This window comes from Ursus maritimus, unplaced genomic scaffold (genome assembly GCF_017311325.1).
Source record: "Ursus maritimus isolate PB19 unplaced genomic scaffold, ASM1731132v1 scaffold_2, whole genome shotgun sequence".
Lineage (NCBI taxonomy): Eukaryota > Metazoa > Chordata > Mammalia > Carnivora > Ursidae > Ursus > Ursus maritimus.
Genome location: NW_024424452.1, coordinates 2,106,978 through 2,125,188, shown reverse-complemented (window position 1 = coordinate 2,125,188; position 18,211 = coordinate 2,106,978). Strand labels below are relative to the sequence as shown.

General features: G+C 54.4%; 1 protein-coding gene across 3 annotated transcripts in view; it reads left to right on the top strand.

Moving 5' to 3' along the window:
• Nucleotides 1-1,801: 1,801 nt before the first annotated feature.
• The window catches only part of IQCE (IQ motif containing E), a 46,241-nt gene continuing 29,831 nt past the window's right edge, over nucleotides 1,802-18,211 (top strand). The window contains exons 1-6 of one of the 3 annotated variants that reach the window (XM_040634699.1): nucleotides 1,802-1,943; nucleotides 9,169-9,216; nucleotides 10,634-10,679; nucleotides 13,553-13,681; nucleotides 14,223-14,357; nucleotides 15,261-15,331. In XM_040634699.1, the coding sequence (XP_040490633.1) occupies nucleotides 1,908-1,943; nucleotides 9,169-9,216; nucleotides 10,634-10,679; nucleotides 13,553-13,681; nucleotides 14,223-14,357; nucleotides 15,261-15,331 (465 nt within the window). In that variant the 5' untranslated portion in view covers nucleotides 1,802-1,907. Of the gene's footprint in view, nucleotides 1,944-2,214; nucleotides 2,281-9,168; nucleotides 9,217-10,633; nucleotides 10,680-13,552; nucleotides 13,682-14,222; nucleotides 14,358-15,260; nucleotides 15,332-18,211 lie in introns of those variants that run through there. The other 2 variants (XM_040634701.1, XM_040634700.1) reach the window with 2 other exon arrangements.

Here is an 18,211-nt window from a genome sequence, read left to right as displayed (position 1 = left end):
GGTGCCATTACCATCCCCTCAGATGAGTAAACTGAAGGGTAGAGGGGCTAACTCCTGAGGTCGTAGAGCTAGTGGGCTGGCATGACCGGGATCTGAACCTAGGCAGCCTGGCTCCAGAGTTGAATACTATATTACACAGGTCTACCATTTCCATTTCGTACCTGAAACTTTTGAGGACGCATGGTTCAGAAAACATATTGTTCACACTTTAGAGAACTTGCATGGTACATACACTGTATGTGAGCAGGATCTGATGCCACACACCATAATTCCAATGAATTAAAAGTTCCATGGCGAGACTCAGTAACATACATTCCAAGTGGAACACACAAGCACTTTACCTCGTCTCAGCTCAGACTTTTGTTGACAAATGAGTTGAGGTCAGAACAGGTTTTGCCAACAAAAAAATTTTGAAAGGCTTTCAGAAGTTTTTAGAGTTCAGAAGTTCAGGTAGCAAAAGCTCTTGTTCACCTTGTGGGCAATACCTCGAGAAAGAGGAAATAAATGGGAGTCGTTAAGATAAGCAGCTCAGGGGGCACCTGGGTGGCTCAGTCGTTAAGCGTCTGCCTTCAGGTCATGATCCCAGGGTCCTGGGATTGAGCCCCGCATCAGGCTCCCTGTCCGGCGGGGAGCCTGCTTCTCCCTCTCTCTCTCCCTCTGCCTGCTGCTCCCCCTACTTGTGCTCACTCTCTGTCTCTGCCAAATAAATAAAATACTTTTTAAAAAGATAACCTCAGTTTCTCCTGCTGGAGGGGCGGCAGCCTCTGAACCACCGTGGGGCTCACCCCCTTTGTTGTGTGGGTGAGGATGCAGAGGACAGGAGAGCCATGAACCCGTAGCAGGTGTTGGTGTCAGAACTAGAGCAGTAATAACCTGCCAGGCATTTCTGCTACACCACACTTCAGTGGTGTAGGGATTCATTCACTCACCCCATCAAACGAAGTCTGTCACGTTGCACTCATTCTGGAATGGGCAGCTAAGCACTTTACAGATATCGACTCATTTGATCCTCACAACAACACTTCTCCCCACTTTATATTTGAGGAAACAGCGGCACAAAGAAGTTACATGATTCCTTGGATGCCAAGTATATACGAATTGAGCACCTGCCTGTGCCAAACTCTGTAGCAAGGATGGAGGTCCGGGCTGTCAACAAAGCGGCTGCCCCAGAGAGCTCACATTCTAGGCAAGGAATGCGTTTGTGGATAATGTCACATGGCTGGGGGAAAAAAAAAAAAGCAGGGCGAGGGGACAGAGTAGGTGCCCTTGGAGACCTGTATGAAGAAGCGAGAGCACATCATACTTACTACTAAAAATTTAAATAAGCTTTGGAGCCCAGTGCCCCTAAAGAGCTTCATGATGCTCACTGAGTGCAGTGCAAACTCATTACTTTTTACTGTTCTGGGGCAACATCAGAACCCTAGAGCCTAAGATAGAGATCAGGAAGGATAACTTTCTGAATGCCAGGTGACCAGAACGAGCAGCCTGGGACACTGCACAAGCCCCTTGCCCCTTTCAGCGTTAACCTAACAAATACTAGCATCCTGCTCTGGTGACTAGCGCACAGGCTTGTCGAGGAGCCTCCACGAGAGAAGGCGGCGGACGCACTGCAGGAGTCGTTAAGCGCGACCCCGCGGCTTGGCAAGGCCGAGCTCCCCGCCCCGCACCTCCGGGCGCGAGGCAGGTCAGCCCGCGGGTTTCTCAGCGCACGCGCACGGTCGGCCGGACTCGCCGGCGCCGGCCACATCCGGGGCTCCGCAGGCGGCGCGGTTACCATGGCAGCGGGGTCGCGGCCGGCGCGCGGGCTGGCAGGCCCGGAGGCTGCGGGCAGCCGGGCGGCAGGAGGAGCCGCAGAGCCCGACAGCCGTGCCCGCAGTGCCGAGGTGCGGCCGGGCAGCGCCGCCGCCATGTCGCTGGGCACCGCGGAGCCGGCCTCGGAGACGGTAAGTGCGGGCGGGCCTTCTCGCTGCCTCCAGCTCGCCGGCTCTCGGGGCCGGCCGCGGGCGGGAGGAAGGGGCGCACGGCCGGGGCCGCCGGGTGACAGCTGCCATTATTGTTACCGCATAAGAGCGGCCCTCGGGCCCCCGCCCGCGTGCAGCTGGCCGGGGGTCGCCGCCCCACACCCAGCCTCCAGCCGCCCCTAGACTCCGCCCGCCCTTGCACGGGCCGCCGCTTCCAGGAAGCCCTCCCTGACGCTGCGCCCTCGCCACTCAGCGCCTGCGCGGCCCCGGCCTGTGCAGAGCCTGCGACTGCGGTCCACGGGGCAACGGAGCTCACTGCGTAAGTGCCCACCCGTGCCTCCGGGGGCGGGGGGCAGCGGCCGGGGCGGCCGGGGCGGCCGGCCGAGCCTTCCGGATGTTCCGGGGGGCGCGGGGGGAGAAGCCCCAGGCCCGCCGGCAACAGCGCCCTGCCCAGCGCCCTGCCCAGCGCCAATCCGAGAAGGCTTCCCGGAGGAGGTACCTCCAAGTTTCCTCCCTTGAGTGAGGGCAACAGTGCTGTCAGCTCGTGCCTTTTCCGAGTGTTTTTGGCGCTCTTGCTCTTCGCTGGAGGTGTCAACGTGTATGAATGAGCGGCATTCCGTGGGAGGAGAACAAGGCAGTAAACCGCACTAACCTGGCCTGAGCAGAACATGAAACAGGCCCATGTGGCCGCGGTGGGCTGTAGAGGGCTGCTTTATTCTGCGCGCCCTGGGCAGATGCCCAGGACGCCCTGGATGTCCCTGACCAGAAGGAGATCTGAGCGCAGAAGGGCCAGCAAGCACTAAGGTCCTGGGGGTGGGAACGTGGGGTGTGTTCCAGGGCCTGAAAGAGAGCTTGTTAGGACCTCCTGGGGGAAGGTGGGTGCGGGCCTGACAGTGGAGAGCCTCGCAGGCCATGCAGGGAGTTTGGACTTTATTTCGCGTACTGTGAGAAACTTTTGGAGGGTTCCAGACAGAGGGCATTTTGCTCACTTTGCTTCCTTCTCACGGAGAAAGCCGTGCTGGTCAGGGCTGCACAGAACGCACCCAGTGCAGAGTATACCTCAAAGCACCAAGTCCTGCGTCATCTGGAAGGCAGGCCCACCTTCCTGGGACTGACTCACTGCTCCTTCATCTTTAGAAAGTGACTTCTTAGGTCGTGATTGTGAAAATTGTGAGCACTAGAGAAAATGTAGAAAGTCGATTTACCCGTGCTCCGACCACCTGCACAAGATCACCTTAATGTTGAGCGTATTTCCTTACGATCTTTTCTCAACGCGTCTCTTCCCACACAGCTTTCTAAAAAAATTGAGATCAAGCGTTTTGTGACCTTTACCATGTAATTTGTTGTTAACGTTTTCCCACAGGCACACGTTTTCAAGAGCATGGTTTAAAAAGTCTGAGCTGTGGCTACCCGTACTTTATCCGTTTCCCTGCTTTCCCTCTGTCGTTTGCACTTTTTTGCTAGTACGAACAGGAGGGCTATAAACATTCTTACCCACTTAAGCATTTGTTAAGCCCCTTCCATGTGAGGCTGATGCCACCAAACCAGTTAAGCCCCGGTGCCTTGGTCTCGAGGAACTCGGTCTCATGGAGGAGCTGTGCAAAGCTCTCTTTGCACTTAGGAGACTCTCAGCCCTTGGTCCAGGCTAACTTGTGCCTTTCTGCTGAGCTTGGATCTCTTTGAAATTAGACAAGAACCTCTTGAGAGCAGGCCCTGTGCAGTCTGTCCGTTCCCCCAGGTAGACGGCAGCTGCCCCTGGGCCGGCTGATGAACTTCCCAGAGCGTTTGCTGTGTGCCAGGGCCCTCATCGTGCAGTGGCTATATACAGAGCCACAGGGGTGAGCCCGAGTGGGACCACCAGTGATTTAAGAGCCAACGCTTGGGAAAGGGCTCAGAGTTTCTAGAACAAAACAAGTAAGAGCATTTATTAGGCATTCACTATGTGTAAGATTCTGTGTCACGTGCTTTACTGCTCAGGTGGCCCCTGACCCCCCTCTGACCTCTTGCACAACCCCTGTGCCCTCCTGCCTCCCCGATCCTCCTGCAGCCTCACAGCAACACGGGTTGAACATATGTATGATGGCTGCTGTGAAGGCTTTGTCTGCTCAGTCCATCATACGGGCCCCTTCAAAAGTTTCTATTTCTGCTTTTTCCCCTTCTGTCGCTCACACTTTCCTGTTTCTCTCTGCGTCTCATAGTTTCCTGTTGGAAGCGAGACATTTAGGCAGAATGTTACGGCAGCTCTGGGTAGTGACCCCTCCTCCCATGGGACAGATGCAGTTTGCTTGGTGGTTCATCTGTTTGCTGAGTGACTTGGCTGGACTGACCCTGCAGTTGATCTCCCCACACTGTGTGACCTCTCATTCCCTGCCACGATTCTTTCTGGTTTGCATCTTCTAGCCTAACCACCTAGGGTCACCCTCAGGTCAGCAGAAGCCCCTTTCTGGTCAAAGGTTATAGGTAAGCCCCTTGACCAGTCAGATCTTTACCCTTTACCACTGCGTGTACATGCACGTGTGTGCATGTGCGTGCATGTGCGTTTGTGGGGTGTGTGCCTCTGTGCAAGCATGTGTGCATCTGTGGGGTGTGTGCGCACGCATGTGCATGTGTGGTGTCTATGCATGTGTGTGCGTGCATGCACGTGTGCATCTGGGGGTGTGTGCGCGCATGTGTGCATGTGTGCTGTCTGCGCATGTGTGTGTGTGCACGTGTGCATCTGTGGGTGTGTGCGCGCATGTGTGCATGTGTGCTGTCTGCGCATGTGTGTGCGTGCATGCACGTGTGCATCTGGGGGTGTGTGCGCGCATGTGTGCATGTGTGCTGTCTGCGCATGTGTGTGCGTGCATGCACGTGTGCATCTGGGGGTGTGTGCGCGCATGTGTGCATGTGTGCTGTCTGCGCATGTGTGTGCGTGCATGCACGTGTGCATCTGGGGGTGTGTGCGCGCATGTGTGCATGTGTGCTGTCTGCGCATGTGTGTGCGTGCATGCACGTGTGCATCTGGGGGTGTGTGCGCGCATGTGTGCATGTGTGCTGTCTGTGCATGTGTGTGCGTGCATGCACGTGTGCATCTGGGGGTGTGTGCGCGCATGTGTGCATGTGTGCTGTCTGCGCATGTGTGTGCGTGTGTGCACGTGTGCATCTGTGGGTGTGTGTGCACGCGTGTGCATGTGTGCTGTCTGTGCATGTGTGTGCGTGCATGCACGTGTGCATCTGTGGGGGGGTGTGCACGCGTGTGCATGTGTGCTGTCTGTGCATGTGCGTGCGTGCATGCAAGTGTGCATCTGTGGGGGGTGTGCACGCGTGTGCATGTGTGCTGTCTGTGCATGTGTGTGCGTGTATGCATGTGTGCATCTGTGGGGGTGTGCACGCGTGTGCATGTGTGCTGTCTGCATGTGTGTGTGCATGCATGTGTGCATCTGTGGGGGTGTGTGCACGCGTGTGCATGTGTGCTGTCTGTGCATGTGTGTGCGTGCATGCACGTGTGCATCTGTGGGGGTGTGTGCACGCGTGTGCATGTGTGCTGTCTGTGCATGTGTGTGCGTGTATGCACGTGTGCATCTGTGGGGGTGTGTGCACGCGTGTGCATGTGTGCTGTCTGTGCATGTGTGTGTGTGCATGCATGTGTGCATCTGTGGGGTGTGTGCGCGCATGTGTGCATGTGTGCTGTCTGTGCATGTGTGTGCGTGTATGCATGTGTGCATCTGTGGGGGGTGTGCGCGCGTGTGCATGTGTGCTGTCTGCATGTGTGTGTGCATGCATGTGTGCATCTGTGGGGGTGTGTGCACGCGTGTGCATGTGTGGTGTCTGTGCATGTGTGTGCGTGCATGCACGTGTGCATCTGTGGGGTGTGACCTGGAGGCTGCAGTCACAGGGCAGGAGTTTTCGGTTTTGCCAGGGACTAGCAGCTTGCGTCGCTGCTCTCCATCTCCCCTGAGAGGGCAGCCTGAGCCGCGCACATGGCCTCCCGGACTTCCAGGGGTGTGTGATTTTACCTTTAAGCCCGGCTTCCTGGGAGCTGCTCTTGGGTCACAGTTTCTTGTTGAACCAGTGTTTGGTTCAGGTTGTGCTAAGGCCTAGCGCTCCTGGGCTTTTGCCCCTTGGTCGATCTAGGTGCGGTGTGGAGGATGTCTCCAAGTCCACCCTGAGCCTGCTCCTCGTGGGTGCAGTCTAATGCTTGCCGGCAGCCTCCCTGAGCCTCAGGGTTGACCGTGATCCCAGGAAGGCTTTCCTGGGTGTGTTAAAGTTCCGCTTGCTCTGCTGGTTAGCTTTCTGCTGTGATGATCGCAGCGCCAGGAGGGCTTTGTAATTGCTCCCCACCACGTCACCGTGGCCTTTGACTTGGCACTGGAATCAGGGAGGCATGGGGGCACTCCACTACCCGCTACAAATAAAGCCGGTCCCCTGGGGCACAACCGTTGGCCTGCTTCTCCCTCAGGGCAGGACCTCTGTGCCGCCAGTCTCTCCTGGAGTGACACCCCAGCTCCAGGAGGGGGCGCTGGCCTTCTGGGCCTGCCGTTCCCTGCGTGGAACCTCTGCCCCACAAGCAAGCCGTCGTCAGGGTGTTGGGGACCCAGAATTCCTAGCCTGCCACTTCTGGGGCAGAGTTTACACCCTACCTCTCAGAACACACCCCCACACCATTCCCCACCATCCTGCCTGCACCCCCTAGAGCACGTGTCTCTGAAGTAGTTTCTATGGGGTGGAGCTTGGGGGGGCAAGAGGTGCCCTGGACTCCCTCTATTCTTCTCCACATATAGTAGATTTTCTTGAATGAATCTTCCTTTATTGCTGCATGGCTTTAGGTCAATTTCCAGAAACATCAAGCGATTGTTTGTTTTATAACTTTCTGTGTTCAGTGTTGCAGAGACTGTTGCCTGAGCTCCTCGCCCCTCCGTTCTGGACGATGGCTCCCAGATAGTGCCTCCCTTCTCACTGTCACCACGACTGAGCCCCCACAAATCCCTGCATCTCTTTCTGGACGCGCCATGTCTTCTCCCCCAGTGTTTACTTAGTAGTGTATGTAGACTTTCAGTGCTTTTAAAAATCTGGTAGGGAACATGTCATCTGTGGTCGAGGAAGCTGAGATGCGGAGGGTCAGTGGTGTGACCCACATCACACAGCTGGCACAGAGGCCCGATGCTGCTGCAGGCCTCACGGGACTCTCCCCTTTGGCCCGCCCTCGGTCCCTGGGTGCCTGCCGCGCTGCAGACGGGTGCAGTCTAGCCCTCCAGCCCGCGGCAGCGCGGATCGCACTCAGGGAACCGGCCGCTAATGTGCTGGCTCTAATTAACGGTGCCTGTGGTCTCTCTCCTGTGGACTGAAAGGGCGGGTCTGCGGCGGCTCTGTGGTTCCAGACGTGACTGGCACGGCGCAGTTGGTGACCCATGGGGAGGACTGGCTGGGGAGAAGGCGTGGTGGGCGAGCACACGTGTTGGAGAGGGAGGTCACTTGGTTTTATTTAATGACTCAGGTCATTACACAGTTTTCAAGGTTTTATTCAGAACAATAATAACGAGTGTTCGCAAAAGCAACCTTTTGCTGCTGCTGTACGTAGTTTCCAGTGGACCACATACGCCGCTGGCAGGCGCGTCCTTTGCCATGCCAGGGCACCCAGACACTATCGTCACAGTGGCACCTCTGGTCTTGCCCGGGATCTGCGCATCGAATCTCCTGCCGTCCCTTCCTAAATGTTGCCCATTGTGTTCATACACTTTGCTCAAGGAAAACTCTCTGTAATCGGCATGTGCTATTTACCCCGAAAACGTCACCTGTTTAGTGACGAAAACCCAAGTCCGTGGCTGATAGAAGATCCTGCTCATTTGAGCAGGCTCCCTTCCCCTGGCCCCACACCGCACCATCAGTCCAGACTCTGCTTCAGAGAGCTGGTGCGGGAGGCTGCCCCGGCCCTACAGCGACCCCTGGTGGCAGTGGACCTTCAAGCGCCAGCAGCATTGTCGTTTAAAGTGCGGATCCTCAGCCCTGCAGAGGGTCCGTGTGCTTTTGAGAAGGCAGCAAAGTCCCCCTGGGGTTGTAAGTGGGTTCACCACACCGCAGACAGCTCGCTGGGACACGCTCCCCCCAGCAGCCAGACACAGCAGCACGGGTTCACAGGAGGGGCGTGCGGTCCTAACTCCCAGCCGCAGCTTCCTCAATCAGCGGCACAACAGGCTGAAAGGATTTAAGTCTTGTTTCTCCTTTCTCTCTTCTTTTAGAATTTAAACTTGAGTTGGTGAGAGATGCCTGGGTGGTTCAGTTGGTTAAGCATCTGCCTTCGGCTCAGGTCATGATCCCAGGGTCTTCGGATTGAGTCCTGCATTGGACTCCTGGCTCAGCGGGGAGCCTGCTTCTCCCTCTGCTCCTCCCCCTGCTTGTGCTTGCTCTCTCTGACAAATAAATAAAATTTTTAAAAAAAGAAAACTGAAAGAAAATAAAAAAAAATAAACTTGAGTCGGTGAGTTACGTGGAAACACTCTTCTTTTTTTTTAGTCTTTTAAGTTTTCATTTATTTATTTATTTATTTGAGAGAGAGAGGTAGTGAGAGAGAGCATGAGCAGGGGCAGAGGGAGAGGGAGAAACAGGCTCCCCACTGAGCAGGGAGCCCGATGTGTGGCTCAATCCCAGGACCCTGGGATCACGACCTGAGCCCAAGGCAGACGCTTCACCTACTGAGCCACCCAGCACCTGGAAACAGTCTTCTTTGGAGAAACTACATCCTAGTCCTGAATTTAGGTGGTACAGAATTTATTCTGCCTCCCGCCCCCGCCCCGGGCCAGGGCAAGAAGCTTTATGAGTCCAAATAATGCATGTATGAATGAGTATGTTTTTTAAATGACTTCAACTTGTTCTTATCAGGATCCAGTCACAGATTCCTTGTGCTTTGATGTGAAGGTGAATGAGAGCACATTTAAACAATGTGGAAAACGAAATCCTTTTATCCTCTCTTTAGCAACAGTACCCAGAGGTTCCGTGCAAATGTGTCGCTGGGTGGACAGACACAGATGGCCTGGCAGGCAGAGATTCTGCTCTGTGTCCCCACCCCTTCCTTCCTCTGGGCTAAGCCGTCTGGCCGCCACCTGCTTACTCTGACTGGGTTTCTTGAATCTCTGCCTCCGCAGCATGGGTGGGCTCGTTCCACCTTGTGTGTATGACCGTGGGGAGCCAAGCAGGTGCCCGAAAATCTCAATGTCTGCATCTCTTCTTCCAGGGAGATGACAGTCTATCTGCAATTACCTTTGACTCTGACTTTGAGACGGTGAGTGTGATCGGGGGGCAGCCGCTTATCCCCGCGCTGGCGATTTTGCCTTTGCTCATGTTACTCAAACGCGTGCACCAGGTCATTCCCCACCGATGTTGTGTTTAGAGCTAGAGAACACACTCCACGTGATACTCGGCAGTTGAAGAGCTTGGAGCCCTTAGTTAGATGTAAACAACTGTGGTTATAATTTTAAGACTTGATCCAGATGTTGGTCCTGAGTGGAGTATATTTGAGGCAGATTGTGAGCTGCTATCCTGGGTCTGGTTTTGGCTACACCCCCTCCCCCCCGGCTCCCAGTCCTGCCATGTGAGGGGAGGGAGAGGGCTCTGAGGGGAGATAGGAGACCCTTTTGCAGCTGCAGCCGTGGCACTGCATGATGTCCTGGCCGGATGGCCCCCAGGGTCCTTGGGATGCAGGGAGCTAGCCTGAAGGGAGAGTGGACAGCACGGGTCCCCAGGCAAACTAGCCCCCAGCCTGGCCTGTCTGAATTCGCGTGGGAAGCTGTGCTGGGTACGAAACCTGCCAGCCAGGCGGTGGTGAAAGAAGAGCCCAGGGCGCATGTCTCCAGCAGGCAGAGTCATCCATGGCCCTCAGCACAGAGCCCTGAGGACATGTGGCAGCAGCAGATTGCCGACCCACCACAGCTCTGTGCACTCGGGGGAGCCTCTCGGGCCCCTTGTCTGCCGTGAGAGACCTCTGCAGCATGAGGGGTGTTCCCTCAACGCCACTGAGGACCGGGGCCCGAGCTGCTCCCTGGAGAGTGGGGATCCAGCCCGCCTGCTGGGTAAAATGCATAGCATAGAGTCCTGTTTCTGCTGGCGGGGACGTGAGAGGCGTTCTCTGTCTCGTGGGGAGCAGTCGAGGAACACAGGCGTGGAGGGCGTGTCATTTCTCTGGGCACATAAGTAGTGGTAGGAGAACCCAGTTGGTGCCCGGTTCTGCACCTGGCATCAGGGTTGTCCCGGGAGACGGGATGCCGACAGGTCACTCCTCTGCTGGACCTCCCCTCCGCAGGCGGATTTGCAGGTGCCCTATTCTCAGGGGCTGCTTCTTGCCAAATCTGCCCTTGTGGATGGGCACAGCTTGGTGCTCCCGGCACAGGCATGAGGATAGTGCGGTGGTCAAAGATATGCTGTTGTGGGGTATCTTCAGTCTGCGCTTACGTAGTGTCACCAGGGCTCCCGGGGACCCGGCTCAGAGCGCGGCACTGATCCCGTTTCCTGGGGTCGCCCCGCTGTGCTGTGGGCTCTTCCTTGGCTCAGCCTGCGCTCATGCCTCTGCTGAGCTGCTCTCCTCTCTCGCTGCCCTTGCACCTGCCCCACCCCGATCCTGAACACGCCTGTGGTTCGTGATTGGGACCGCTGGGCTGTTCCAGAAGGCTCAGCTGCTTTACCTCATTTCTTCTTTCTTTCAGAAAGCAAAAAGGAAAAGTTCCCACAAACCTCCACCCACATCAGCGAGTAAGTATGACCAGTCCCCTCATCCCTCAAATTTCTGCAGTTTAGTCCAGAAAACGGTTTTCAGAAGCTGTCCTTCCCTGGCGTCTTGGGAGAAAGATCTCGAATGTCTTCTTCAAACACTTGGGGTCATTGAAATGCGACACTTCCACCGCTCGGCTCTGTTTTGTGTTGGGGTCTTGTGAGCTGGCACTCGTGGGGTCCCCGCCTTCCCCCGTGGCCCCTGTGGTCCCCATGGTCCCCATGGGAGGAGGCCTGGCGAGGGGCTGAGGCTCCTGAGTTGCTGTCCCCAGAGCCCCCGGCAGATGCCGTGTTTCTAGCCTCTTGTGCTCGTTCCCCGCCTTCTGAACCCTCTTGTGTCTTTGGAATGCTGCCATGGTCTGAGGGCTTCGTCCCCTTGGGATTGGCTCCTGAGTCAGCTGCTGTTGGCACACCGTACAGAGCAGGTGTCATGGTCTCCTGTGGCCTCGCCCGGGCTGTGTCCACCAGGCACTTCTGTGTTCCCTGTCCTCGGCGGGGGTGGCCACTCTGTCCAGGAGACACCATCCTTGGCCGTGGACAAGCAGGTGGACACGAGGCTGCAGGGGTGGGTCCTCTTCTGCCCAGGTGGCTGAGCTGAGGTCTGGGGGCCTTCTGAACAGTTACTTCTCACAGTCCTGGAGGCCACACGTCCAAGGCTGGGCGCCCGCATGGTCGGGTTCTGGTGAGGCCTCTTCCGGGCTGCGGACAGCCAATGCCGGGTTGCATCTCTCATGCGGGAGGCGGCGAGGCCTCTCTGTGGAGTCCCTTTTGTGGGGGCACTAATCGCATCAGGAACCCCCCCCCCCCCCCCCCCTCACCCCCTCACGTGATCACAGTAGGGGTTAGGTTGCAGCATAGGACTCGTGGGGGCACGAACATTCAGTCCGTGGCGCGGGGCTCGTCCAGACGGCCGGCTGGCCTCTCTCATTCTCCGCTGTTCTGACACTGCTCTAACACACGGTGAGCCGCGTGGGGATTTTATGCCTAGGCGTGTCTTCGTGACAAAGTTTAAATCCTGTGTTGGCTTCCTTTTGCTCCCCCAAAACCTGAGGCTGTCCCTGACTCTATTACACGGGTATGTATGTTCCTTCCATGCGTGTGCGTTTCAAACACACCGTGTCACGTGTAGGACACACTCAGAGAATACTAATGGGCTTTCATGTTAGCCCAAGGAAAACATAATTAGAAAGATAATTCCTGCCAAGGAAAGAAAATATTTTTTTTATTATGAAGAAATATAAACAGAGAGAAGTTATGTATCAGTTTGGACTTTTGATGTCCTTGCTCTCCTTCCACGGAGGAAATTGAGAATTGATATAAAGTAAAAGTGTGGTGTTTGTGGTTCAAATCTTCTTGTTTTAGAACATTTTGTTCTAAGTCCTTCACGGCTACAAGGTACGGAAGGTAAATATCACAGCACCTTCCATTATTCTTACCAGAAGTCAGCACTTAAGGTGTCTAAAATCGTAATAATCAAATTGCTTTTATCTTGATTTCTGTAAACGTCAGAAGTGTGCTTCATGTCGGTTACAATGGTGAGAACCCCCAAATCACAACTCGAGGGGCTACTGAGCCTCAGCGGCCCCACGTCTCCCCACACTTTCTCCTGGCGGCCTGGCAGGAAGTCCCGTCCTGCACCAGCACTGATCGCAGGTGCCCCGCTCCCCGCTGACCTGCGTGTCCTGTCCCCCCGTGCTCTGGCGCCTCTCTCCCTGGGCCCGCGCTGCCTCTCACGCCGGTTGGCCCGATCTCAGCTCTGAGGCCCGCTCCCTTCACGGCCTCTGGAGTCCTGTTCTGCAGGTGTGTTTCTGTCCGGATTCCTGGGCCTTGACAGCAGCGACTGCGTGTCCTGTTCACGTCACAAGCGTGGCTCTGTAACGCCTAAGCCAGCCCTATGTGGGTTTGTAGCTTCTGGAGCGTGGGGGCTGGGTGCTTGCAGCCCTGCTCGCCAACGTGCCTCTCCGCCCGTGTTTCCTTCTGCCTGCCCCGCTTTGGTCCGTGTGTGCGCACGTTTCCTGAGGAATTCTTACCATTCACTGAGGAATCACGTACATTTAGGAGGGGAATGTTACTTGGGGAGCCGTTTCCCTGATCGCTAATTTACTTTATTACTGAGCACTTCAATGGACAAAGCTTGGAAGGCCTTCAGCTGTCCTGCTGAAAATGCGTCCGGGTCTAATGGGTCTTTATTCTCCTGTTCTAAATTTTAATGGGACATTCCTCATAAATTTTGAAGCCATGGAAAAAACATAGAAATATTTAAAAAATTAAATATATTGGACTTGGGTTTTCAGAACCTGCTCTAGACAGACATTTCTTTGCTACTTATAAGCATGTTTTACGAATAACTAAGTTTTCACATAAATTTGTCATATCTTCCATAATTAAAGAGATGAAATTCCAGATTAAAAATGACCTTTAAAATATTTCCCTTGTTTTGATAAAATCAAAAATGGTAATTTTTTTCTCATTTCCTCTAGATTTTTTAATAAGTTCTTGATATTATTGCTTATGTCACTCTGGCGAAATGAAAAATCTATTGCAGTGTCGAGTATAAAGGACACAAAATTGTGTGTTGACTATACCGCGACTATGTCAAACTACACACACATCAGAAAACGTCAAATAGTGGCAGAATTATGGATTTGTACTTTTAGATAAATTTCCTGTTACGTTATGTCTTTATACCACAATTTTTAAAAGAAACGTAAGTATACGTACGTATGGTAACTGTGTTTCCACTTCTGTCAAATACTCCTGTGAACGTTCTGCGGTCCTGTTTCTGTCGCTCTTGGGCACTTACGTTGAGAGGCGTTGACCTCTTGCACCTCTGAAACCGTATGTTGACTTTCTAGAGTCACCTTATCACTCTAAGCCGAGAAAAGTGGCGTCCTGGAGATCTTTGAGGACGGCGGCGAGCATGCCTCTTGGCAACAGAATGTCCTTGGCGCCACAGAAGCTGTGGCTGGGGAGCTCAAAGCAAGGTACGTGGTTGCTGCTCCACGGGGCAGTCTTAGGAATTGTGGCAGGTGACGTAAGAGAGAGTTTTTATGATTTTTTTAAACTTATTTTTATTATTTATTTTTATTTTACTCGTTATTTTATATTTCGTAACCTTTACGTAACGTTCAGTGTGGTTTCTGGCTGTTTCTGACGGTCTGCATGTGTGACACCATATGCCCGTGAGTCTTAGGATGTCTCAGCACGGCTGTCCTGGCCTGTTGGAGCCAGCTCCTACCAGCTTGCGAGAGCCCACTGTGCCATTTTTAGGAATTTTGTGAGCTGGTCGATGTCACACTGGCAGCTTGAAATTGGGCGTGGTGGGAGATAGGCAGATGCCACAAACCTGGGCTTTCTTTGTCTCTCGAGAGCTGCTTATTGAACATTTATCCGCATACCATGATTGCCACTACCTGCTGGTTGACTGAAGCTTTCTTCCGCCCGGGAAGATGGATTGTTAGAGACAAAAGCTCCCGTTGTGTTTGTGTGTACCTATCGTATTAAATCCATGCACGTTCAAACCAGGAAGTCTGACCCAGCCCCTGAAGTCAGACCTGACCTTGGAGTGTGCGTGGACCAGCCCCCCCAGCAGCACGCCCGACTGTCTGATGGAAGCGTTCAGAATGAGGAGGTTGAACGTCAGGCGTTCTGCCAGCAATGGTGAGCACGGTGATGGTGACGAGGCCACGAGCAAGGACAAGCAGGAGGGACAGCTCGGAATCTGCTTTGACACTGATTTGGGACTTCCTGTGCTGGCTCCGTCCCTACGAGATCACGGAGAGAAGACAGGGGTCCTCCAAATCTACTCTGTCCTCCAAGAAAGTAGCTTTCCTGACATGGACAGTGGCATCTTCCCGGGCTCCAGTAGGGCCCACCTGCCTAAACTGGGAGTCTTACTGAAACCTATTGGATACACAATCTTAGAAATAACAATTGCAAATAAGGAAAAGCCCACATGTCCCCAGGAAAGCTGGATCTGTTGTCCTGTGTCTGTCTTCCTGCCTGGTCTTTATCCACGTTTCCTGCCCGGCTCTCACTGCTCTCCTTGCGGACCTGTGCTGGGAGCACGGCAAGCCCTGGTCACTGTGACCCTAAGCTCACCCCCTTCCTGCGTTGGCTGGCTCCGAGTTCTACTTTAGGCTTGAATGTTTTCGCGTCTCAGTGTGTTGGGTGTCACAATGAAACCAGAGTGTGCTTCACGGTTTCAACATGGGAAGGGGTGTTGTTTGTCTTTCTGTTCTGTTTGCTATTTAGAACCTGAACATACCACTTCTCCTTTTGACCCCTTCTTTCCTTTTCCTGCAAGTAAGGCCTGTGTTCACACCTTTCTGTTTCCTCCTGCTTTATCTTTCTGTATTGCTATCCATTTTAGTCACCTTACTTTTAGGAAAAGTATCACGGTCAGGCTAAAAATGTTGAACTATCTTTGCTCTTTTTTTTTTTCTTATCCTCTTTTTTTTAAAAGGATAATTGTATCAACCTCCAGGTTTTCCTTAAGGTACAGCCAAGAATTCTTTCTGCTGTTGGGATGATCTTTTCAGACGTTTGCATGTCACCCTCCAGGTCACGTTCCTGGGACCCTGGTCTACAGAGAGAAGGAAGACATGTACGACGAGATCATTGAGCTGAAGAAGGTAGTGTTTCTGTCTGTCCCTTGCGGTTTTGGACAGTGAGAGCCTTCTGTGAGGACGGGTGGGAAGGTCAAGGTTGGTGCTGACGCGTCTGCACAGAAAGAACGTGAGCTTTGGAGGGACACCCGAGTTCGAAGCCCGGCCCCGTGCCTTGGAAGCTGGGTGGCCCACCTCGAGCCAGCTGCGGGAGAGGGCTCCCCAGTGTGCCCACGCCATCTCTGCTCTGCTCTGCTCCCGCAGCGTGGCAGGGAGGCAGGGGAAACACAGGCTTGACCTCGCAGCCCCTCCACGCAGAGGTTTGGCATCAGGTGAGGTCGCTGGTGTCGTTGTTATCAGCAGCCTCCCGAGTTGTGTCTCTTCCGTGTTAACCGGACGTGCCCTCACTCAATGGATCTATCTGAGACGGAGCTCACGGCTGGCGATGACCTTGAGACTCAGGCAATGTAGCAGTCTGTTCAAGGTCAACCGGTTGCAGAATGAAGACTTCCACCAAGGCCGTCCGTCTCCCAAGGCCAAGGCTGCTTTTACTGCCGCGGGCTATCTCCCAGTCCCCGAAGTATAAATCGCACTGAGATAAATCACCATCATCCTCGTCACCTTCACCGTAACCGCGACTCCCCCGCTGTTCTTTAGTGCCCCCTCGCGTTCTCGTGCCCCTAGAGAAGAGGCCAAGGTTCAGTCCCTTCCATAACGTTAGTCTCTTTCTAGCCCTGCTGTCCCCGCCAGCCGAGCCACATCTGGGGGACCACGGCCTGTTTGGGCACCAGGGGTCGGACAGGGTATGGGCAGCCAGCACGGCCAGGGCACGGCCATGGCGAGGAGCCTGCGAGCCGTCCCTCCCTGAGGGGCACCCGGTCTAGGCCGCTGTGTACAAGAAACAGTCCTTCTGTGTCGGTCCAGACAGGGTGCTCAGGTTCCAGGTACAACCGAGAGACTGCGCCCCCGTGGGAGCGGCCCAGCAGTGAAGGTGCTGCCCTCACACCCTTACTCCCTTGTCCCTCGAAGTCGTGAGCAAATGTTGGACCACTGCTTATCAGCGATACTGTGGGGAGAACCCTTATTTTGAACTCTGAGTAATCACTGCAGTGGCACTCTCGAATCTTCTTGGGGCTAGAGATGGGTCTCTGGCTAGAATGATACTGACTTTACTCAAACTTACAATCACAGGCTTCTGGAAAAAATCAGCCTAGGCTTCTAAATGCACAGAGAAGAGAATTTCACTGCCATGGCTCTGGCTCTGGGGTCTTGAGCGTCGGAGTCGTTCTTCAGTGGCAAGTGATGCCTCAGTTTCCTGGTGAAAAATGGGGACCATAAAGGTGCAGTTTCACAGGGTCGCTGTGGGAGTTCAGCAAAGTACCCATGCGAGCACTTCCATGCCACGCCCGGCACTCAGCCAGGGGGTGTAGACCGTCCCAGGGAGCCCGGCAGTCAGCGAGGGGCCAGGGGTGTAGACCGCCCCAGGCAGTGGCAGGGGTGGCACAGAGAGTCCCCTGCACCAGTCTCCCCCACCCGTCAGCACAGTATCGAAACCAGGACGCAGACGTGGGTGCAGTGTGCGTGTCCAGTTCCGTGCCCTGTTTCCACGTGTGTATAGTCACGTACCTGCCACCGCAGTCAACACACATGCTGCCCCAGGCTGTCCCTCGAGCTGCCCCTTTGTGGTCACACCTGTCTCCCTCCCCGCTCATCATTCCTAACTCCCGGTGACCGCTGACTTTTCTCCCCGTCTCTTTAATCTTGGCATCCTGATGATATTCTGTACGTGGAATTACACCGCGTGTGATCTCTTGAGGTTGGCACTTTCCACTCAGTGTCCTGCCCTGGGAGCCTTCCAGGGCAGCCCATACCAGTGGCTCCTTCCGCTCAGCCCTGGTCCAGCTGCATCCTGCGAAGTTTGATACTGTTGTACTTTTTTGACGTGCTAATCGCCTGAAGATCCTTTGGCCCATAATTATTTGGAATTGTGTCGTTAAGTGTGTGAGAGTTTGAAGATTTTCATGTTGTTTTTGTTTCCAACTTGTAGTGGACTCATTGTAGCCACAGAACACACCCCGAGTAGTTTTGTTTCTTGTAAGTGTGTCCAGGGTGGCCGCGTGGCCCGGGGAGTGCCCCTCTTCGCATCTGTGCCACGGGCCTGGGAAGAGAGTGTGTAAGCTGCTGCCAGGCAGGGTGTCGTGTGGGGGCCATCAGCCCCTGTGGGGTGGCAGGGTGAGCTCCCCTGCACCCCTGCTGGCTTTCTGTCCAGCTGCTTGCTTGTCACTCAGGGAAGGGTGTTGAAGGCCCCACTGTGCTCGTGGGTCTGGCTTCCCCTCAGTTTTGTCACTAGTTGGGCGTGTGTGCGTTTAGGGTTGCTGTGTCCTCAGTGGATTGACCCTTAGGGTCGCTGTGTAACATCCGTCTCTGTTCTCCGATGTCTGCTTTGTTTGACACTAATGGACCCACTCCTGCTTTCTTTGGTTAACCTTTCAATGGCGTCTCTGTTTCCATCCTTATACTTCCACTTCCTATCTCGCTACATTAAAATCAGTTTCTTGTAGACAGCATGTGGTTGGCCATGTTTTTTAATCTGCTTTGCCCGTTTCTGTTTTCTGGGTGGTTTGTTTGGATCATTTATATTTAATGTAATTTTGATATGTTAGAATTGAAGCCTTTCATTTTATTTTGTGTGTGTGGCCTCATTACCCCTGGACAGTGAAGTCCTGACCGCCCCCCCCCCCACAGGCCTTCTCTGACCAGCCCTGTCCCCCAGCAAGGAGGGGGCAGGGAGCCTTGCTATGGCCTGGCGGGGTGGGGGCTGGGCTCTGCACTGACAGGGGTGGGACCACGCTGCGTCGTGCAGGGTCTGCCCGAGGTAGAGCCATTATTGTCCATTAATTTTCTGCC